The following is a 7,060-nucleotide window of genomic DNA, read 5'->3' as shown; positions in this document are numbered from 1 at the left end:
TTTTCCAGAGACGTGCTCAGCGTCCCAGAGCCTTCCGACCCTATGACTCATAGTCATGGGAGTGGATACTGTGTCAACAAGGCGACCAACGCGTGGGGAATGGGGCAGTATCTGATCGCAAAGCTTTGATCTAGGGTGTCCAATGCGTTGCCCATCTCTCTACTAGCCGTGCTCCTGCCGTATACGTCGGCTCTCTGAACGCTCGTAGAATTCCTTGAAACACCTAAGGGGAGAGAAGGGAGCTTAAATGTCCCTCTTCCTGGGTTTGATTTCCTTAGAATACAACACCTTGGTTGGGGGTGGGCGGAAGAGAATCTGAGCTCCGAGGAAAGTCAGGGTGGAGTCTAAAGCGCTCTAGAGGAAGGTAAGGGATTAATGAATTAAGCTGCGAAGGCAACACAATTACACAACCTCTTAGGCTGATTAAGTAGTATTTGCTAGGATGTTCACCAAACAGATGGGAATGCACATATATGTGTATTTGTTTATGTGTATTTGGCTTATGCACAACATTACTGAGCTGGCTACCTTTTGTTGACCAGCAAGTCCCAAAGGGAACTAAAGGTTCAGGTCTCTTTTCAGTCATCTGGGGGTTGGGGGCTGAGATCAGTGAGACTACAGCGTTGGGAACAAGTGCGTTTGCAATTGTGAGAGGGATTAACGCAAATGTTGCTCTCTACCCAAGGTCCCATTTCTTCCAAGGGGCTGAGTCTGCGTATTGTCTGTGGTGTGAATGCCATTTTTGGAGACCCTGACCAAGCTAGATAGTGTGTTAATGATGAAGGATCCCAAACCAGGAATAAAGATGAGGGTTAAAGCAGTGGGAGAAGAGTAAACTGCTTGCCGCATGCTATGCACTGCTTTTAATTTCCGTTTGCTTGTCTGCAAAATTACATATTTAAGAATTGTCGGGAAATAAGTGAAGCGCTGTGTCAGGTTTCAAACTTTTGTCTGCCGGTTTCCAAAACTCTTGGTTATTTCTCCACTGTGTCACGTCCAAGATAGAAACAAAATATTAGATCCTAATCAGGGGTGTCAAATTCATTTTCACCGGGGGCCACATCAGCCTCGCGGTTGCCTTCAAAGGGCCGAAATAATTCTAGGACTGTATAAATGTAACTACTCCTTAATTGTTAAGGAGTTGAAATTACATTCGGCCCTTTGAAGGTAACCGCGAGGCTGATGTGGCCCCTGGTGAAAATGAATTTTACACCCGTGTCCTCAGTGCAATCTCCCAGTCAAGTAAAGGAAAACTGGAACCCGAGGCGACCCCTGGTGGTCTATCTTTCTCATTGCTAAGCCCATCAATTCTCAGCCTCCCCAATACCTGGAATACCCAGCTTCGCGGCGCGTGAATCGCGGTCCCCGATTGGCTGGGTGGGCCATAGGCGGGGCCCTCCAAGACCGTGTTGATTGGTTGGAGGAGACTAGGGGAAACTTCCGGGAATGCTCACACTCCCTCGTTCCAATGAGCTGCATCCGGCGGCAGTGGGGCATGTAGCTCCCCCTGCGGGTGGTTTAGCAGCACGCACCGTCCTGCTGTCTGCCTGGGTGGGTGGTGGGCTGTGGTTGGGGGAGGGGATGGACCGAGTCCCGGCTTGTCCGTATGAGGGTTCGGGAAGGTTTGGAGACTAAGATTCTATTCCCTGACTCTGCACCGGATTCCCTACCCACCTCTCCGTCGGCTCCCCCAACGCGGGGCTTGAGACTGAAAGAGCATCTCGGGAAGGGGCATTCCAGCCCCGAAGCAGCCTATCCAGAAACACCCAAATTCTGATCTTGAAGTTGGAGGTCCCCAGGGAAGTTCGTTTCTAACCTTTTAGAAGAGTTAGAGGGTTTGAGGCTGCCTGACCCCGGCCGACTGTGGTAGGTAAGACTTTGGGAAGTGGAGCATGGGGGCGAACGCTCCAAGCATTGAGCCTTCATCCTCTTTTCCCCTTTCTAGTTGGGTGCTGAGGCTGAGGCAGCATGACGACGGAGACCTTCGTGAAGGATATCAAGCCCGGGCTCAAGAATCTGAACCTCATCTTCATTGTGCTGGAGACAGGTGGCTATGCTGGGACAGTGGGCCCTCTGGGGGCGGGGGGGGGGGGGGTCTTAGGGTTGGGGGACAGAAGGGGAAAAACATCACCTCCGTTCTTAACTTGCTCCCTGGGTGGCAGGAAGCACCCCAAGACATGGACCATGCCCAGTTGCTCTCCTAGACCCCAGCCCAGATAGTTGCAGTGAGATGTAGGGTAGATGGAATCTCACCAGATCCAAGCCTCCAGTGCCACACGGATTCTTTCCATTCAGCGCCCTCTCCATGGTGCAGCCCCTCCATTTCCCACCTCCACCCCAGCCTACCCCAGAGATTTGGCTTTATCCTGTTTGTACAACTTTTCCCGCACTCCACCAATATATCTAGATCTCATCCTTCTGACCATTCCTCTGGCTGTTTATCTGTTCCCACCAGGCCGAGTGACCAAGACAAAGGATGGTCACGAGGTTCGGACCTGCAAAGTGGCAGACAAAACGGGCAGCATCAATATCTCCGTCTGGGACGATGTGGGCAACCTGATCCAACCTGGGGACATTATCCGGCTTACCAAAGGGTAAGCTAACTGGTGACCCTTGGTTGTCCAAGAGCAGCAATAGTCAAAGGGGGGGGGTTACAGTCCCCTAGCTCTTCTGAGTACTCTGAATCCTGCTTTTTGTGCCCCCACAGGTACGCTTCAGTGTTCAAAGGTTGTCTGACACTGTACACTGGCCGTGGGGGTGATCTTCAGAAGATTGGAGAGTAAGTGCTGGCTTGGGGATTGGAATGTTAGAAGCAGCAGGCCAAGAGAGTAAGTTCAAGGTTTGTAAGGAAGGAGGCAGCATAAGGGTATGCAGTTCATGTCCTGTATCTGGACCTTTTTGAGGCCTCCAGCAGTGGTCCAAAGGATGGGTCTGAAGCTGTGGCCACCTTCTCCCCTTGCAGATTCTGTATGGTTTACTCCGAGGTTCCTAATTTCAGTGAGCCAAACCCAGAGTACAATGCCCAGCAGGCACCCAACAAAACGGTGAGTCCCATGGTCGTGATGTGGGGGAGGGCAAGTCCGGCCAAGAGGCATGGTAGGAAGCAAGGTCTGAGTGTAATTTGTGCCTTCAGGTGCAGAACGACAGCAGCTCTACCGCTCCCCAGCCTACCACAGGACCCCCTGCTGCTTCTCCAGGTAAACCTATTCCCTTCCATTCACTGGACCACCTAGTTCCCCTACTCTCCCGAGCCTGGAGAGATGTACAACCCTCACTAATTTTCCAAATCTCTCTTCTCTCAGTGCATACCCTTCCACCCAGTTCTTCTCCCAGTTCTTTTGCAAGATTTGGGGATCTGTTTCAATCACGGACAGAGCCCTGGCACCCTTTTGCCACTACCACTCAAAGTAAAAAATGAGAACAGTTTGTCCCCAAAGATTGTACTCCTTCATTCTAGCTTGTTTCTGTCTGCTTCTTCTCTGGCAGAGCCTTGCCCTTTCCTTCGTTACCCATTATACGGTGTTGCTTCCATGACTCCACACAGAGCCCACACCACACAGCTTTTGAGCACTAAATAGTCCCTGTTGGGATCACGACTCTTCCTGAAACTAAAGGCCCCATTTCTAGGCCATGGAATTGCAGTTCTTCCACCTTATGCACTTGAAGCTTCTGCTTTTTGTCCTTTTGAAAAATTGACGCCTTTCTGCAGATCATCAGCTTTTAATTAGAATCGCTCACCAACACCACCTCCTTTGTCTGGTAGGGGCTTCTCCTCAGGAAACTGATTTTTACTGCTCTTTTCTCCCTCTGAGTCCTCTCTCAGCTGACCCTACTGTTCCCTGAGTGTTGGCTGTCTTCTGCCTGGGAGCGGAGCGTGCATGAGGTTTCTCCATGACACTAGGCTTCAGGCTGTCTCTACCCTTCCTCAGTTTGTGTCTGCATCCCCAATTACCACGGTTTCACAATTGTTTGTGTCAGAACCCCCAGGGGTCATGTGTTTGGTTTTTTTGGAAACACCATGAAATAATGACATTTAATTCCACCACAAAAATTAGCATCCATGTTTTCAACTGGAAATACGACTGAAAATTATATATTTTCAGATCTCCATACAAATATTTTAATTAAGATACATTTAAGCCTATTTGTCCCGATATTCATTTGCCAGGTGTTTATTCACTTTGTCTTCTGCCAGTAGATACAGAAGGCTTACCAAAAATATGTCTGGTATCAACATTGACCTTCTAATACACTCTCCATTTTCCTGTGAGTTGAGGAAGGGGTATTATTCTTCAGTTCTGGCTGAAGATATCTTTCTGGTGGAGCAGGGTTCAACAGGAATGTGGTTGGAGAAGCACTAGCCTATGACTTCTACCCCGTTTAGGGTTCATAGTGCCCTGTGTACAGGAGAGGCAGGCAGGCTGCCTTCATTTAACAAACTTTTTTTTTTTGTAATTTTTAGAGAGAGAGGAAGAGAAGGAGAAAGGGATAGAAATATCAATGTGTGGTTGCCTCTCGTATGCCCCCTACTGGGGATCTGGCCCGCACCCCAAACATGTGCCCTGACTGGGAATCGAACTGGCAATCCTATGGTTCACAGGCTGTCGCTCTATCCACTGAGCTACACCAGCCAGGGCAACAAACTTTGTTTTTTAATGTATTTTTAGAGAGAGGGGAAGGGAGGGAGGAGAGGAAGAGAAACATCAATGTGTGGTCACCTCTGGTGCATTAGGGACCTGGCCCTCAACCCAAGCATGTGCCCTGACTGGGAATTGAACCTGCGACCCCCAGCCTGCAGGCAAGCATTCAGTCCACTGAGCCACACCAGCCAGGGCCATCTAACAAACTTATAGATGAGGGATGCCAAGGAGTAAAACACAGTACTGCCTTTAGGAACTTGTCATGTATGAAGGAGATAGTTACACAGACGATGACAGTAGAACACTGTAAGTGCAAGGATGGTAGCAATAGGTGCAGTTATGGGAGCTCCAGGAAGTCATCTCACACATCTGGCTTCAGTCGCACATTTAAAATTGTTGATATTTGGGGTGGGGTGGGGTAAGAGTATTTGTAATAATTATTTTTCTTATTCTTATCCATACTTTCCAAAATGAACATGTATCATTGTGATACACTCCATACCTTTTTTTTAAACAAGAGAAAGTTTATTTAGAAAATTACAGACCCCTGGCTGGCATAGCTCAGTGGATTGAGCGTGACCTGCGAACCATAGTGTCGCAGGTTCAATTCCCAGTCAGGTCACATGCCTGGGTTGTAGGCCATGGCCCCCAGCAACCGCACATTGATGTTTCTCTCTCTCTCTCTTTCTCCCTCCTTTTCCTCTCTAAAAAATAAATAAATAAAATCTAAAAAAAAAAAAGAAAGAAAATTACAGAGGTAGTAAAAGTGAGCTCTAGAACAAATGGGATAAGGAAACTAGTTGCAGAGGCAAAAGAAGGGCCTTGCTGCTAATGACAGTGTGTTGGAGAAGAAGGTTCAAGCAGATGTGCTTCAGAGAGAGATCAAGCATGCTTTCTAATTTTTTAATTTTTTAAAAATTTTTAAAAGATTTTATTTATTTGTTTCGAGAGAGAGGAAGGGAGGGAGAAAGAGAGGGAGAGAAACATCAATGTGTGGTTGCCTTTCACATGACCCGTACTGGGGACCTGGCCTGCAACCCAGGCATGTGCCCTGACTGGGAATCGAACTGGTGACCCCTTGGTTCACAGCCCAAGCTCAATCCACTGAGCTACACCAGTCAGGGCTAATTTTTTAATTAAAAAAAAATTATTTTTTTGGCCCTGGCTGGTGTAGTTCAGTGGATCAAGTGCTGGCCTGTGAGCCAAAAAGGTTGGCAGTTCGATTCCCAGTCAGGGCACACACCTGGGCTGCAGGCCAGGTCCCCAGTTGGGGGTGTGCGAGAGGCAATGGATCACACATCGATGTTTTTCCCTCCCTTCCCCTCTTTCTAAAAATTTAGAGAAAAAAGATCCTTCTTATAACACAGACACTTCAGGCCCTTCCCCTTCCCGTGCCTATCAAGTTTTACAGTCACTTTTGGTAAAGGGGCATTTTGTCAGAGGTCCTTGAGCCTAGAACTAAACAGCTGACTCTAGGTCTGGCTCCCAATGACGCAGACATGAATTAAAGAAAAATACTGAACTGCAGTTCATGTAGCAACTTCCAGGGTGAGTGAGCCTTCCCTGGGACTCCGAGCACACTCCCCACACTGTCTGCGTTTGGCCCAGTTAGCCTTAGTGTGCAGTTGTGCTTGACCGAAGACCCCTACTCCCTGGGGATGGACCCCTCTCCCGCCTTAGTTCTCTAATTCCTGTGTTTCTTCCCCTTTCCCCACTCCTAGCCTCTGAGAGCCAGAACGGGAACGGACTGACTGCCTCACCTGGTCCTGGTGGTGGCCCACATGCCCCTCACACTCCTTCCCACCCTCCCAGCACCCGAATTACCAGAAGCCAGCCCAACCACACAGCTGCTGGCCCTCCTGGCTCTTCCAACAACCCTGTCAGTAATGGCAAAGAAACCCGGAGGAGCAGCAAGAGATAGCAAGACCTTCTTCCTCACGTCCCACCACTGACCATAACCCAAGTGTCCGCTGAAGAACACAGCCTTCTACTGGGCTGCTGGCTTGGGGGTGGGAAGAGGTAGGTAGCAGTATTTTAGCCACTAAACTTCACTGAAGGGTGGTGAGAAGTGGCCTTATCCACCCTAAGCCCATACTCTCCCCTTGTCCAGCTGAAGCTGCCCGTGCCCTGGAATTCGGGGCCCTCTGCCTGCCTTTCTTCCTCTTTAAAAGCAACAGTTACAGTCTCTTTCTTCTTCATGTATAACATGGAAGTCTAATTGAATCCCTTCTTCTCAATAAATGTTACCACTCTGTACTGGACTCCTTTGCTTTTTGTGGGAAAAATGAAGAGGTTAGCAGCTGGGTGTTTGGGAAAGTGGGGTGTCCCTGGGAGGTGGAGAGGAGATTGGTCACCAGTAAGGAGGCTTAGGCAAAACAGGCCTGCCCCTTTAAGGTAGTGTCCCTCCCCCGCCCCTTCCC

General features: G+C 49.1%; 1 protein-coding gene across 4 annotated transcripts; it reads left to right on the top strand.

Annotated features, from left to right (window-relative positions):
• On the top strand, positions 1–6,901 carry NABP2 (nucleic acid binding protein 2). Of its 4 annotated transcripts, none has more exons than XM_036018826.1 (7): positions 1–364; positions 1,946–2,047; positions 2,456–2,594; positions 2,708–2,779; positions 2,963–3,044; positions 3,134–3,197; positions 6,362–6,901. In XM_036018826.1, exons 2-7 carry the CDS (start codon positions 1,969–1,971, stop codon positions 6,559–6,561), a joined length of 636 nt encoding a protein of 211 aa, XP_035874719.1. In that variant the 5' UTR covers positions 1–364; positions 1,946–1,968; the 3' UTR covers positions 6,562–6,901. The 4 variants fall into 4 exon arrangements, with proteins under 4 accessions (XP_035874719.1, XP_035874717.1, XP_035874718.1 ...); XM_036018824.1 differs by lacking the exon at positions 1–364 and adding an exon at positions 1,454–1,551; XM_036018825.1 differs by lacking the exon at positions 1–364 and adding an exon at positions 1,558–1,799.
• The last annotated feature ends 159 nt before the right edge of the window (positions 6,902–7,060 follow it).

The sequence above is a fragment of the Phyllostomus discolor genome, chromosome 2, assembly GCF_004126475.2.
Source record: "Phyllostomus discolor isolate MPI-MPIP mPhyDis1 chromosome 2, mPhyDis1.pri.v3, whole genome shotgun sequence".
In the NCBI taxonomy this organism is placed as follows: domain Eukaryota; kingdom Metazoa; phylum Chordata; class Mammalia; order Chiroptera; family Phyllostomidae; genus Phyllostomus; species Phyllostomus discolor.
The sequence above is the reverse complement of the archived record's forward strand: the minus strand, read 5'-3'. Positions and strand labels throughout refer to the sequence as shown.

What these genes read in the sequence shown, in the direction of transcription:
- NABP2 (XM_036018826.1), top strand. Translation starts at nt 1,969, where the DNA reads ATGACGACGGAGACCTTCGTGAAGGATATCAAGCCCGGGCTCAAGAAT. An exon ending in AGCAGGCACCCAACAAAACG is followed by an intron (nt 3,045 to 3,133) that starts GTGAGTCCCATG and finishes TTGTGCCTTCAG; the next exon opens with GTGCAGAACGACAGCAGCTC. An exon ending in ACCCCCTGCTGCTTCTCCAG is followed by an intron (nt 3,198 to 6,361) that starts GTAAACCTATTC and finishes CCCCACTCCTAG; the next exon opens with CCTCTGAGAGCCAGAACGGG.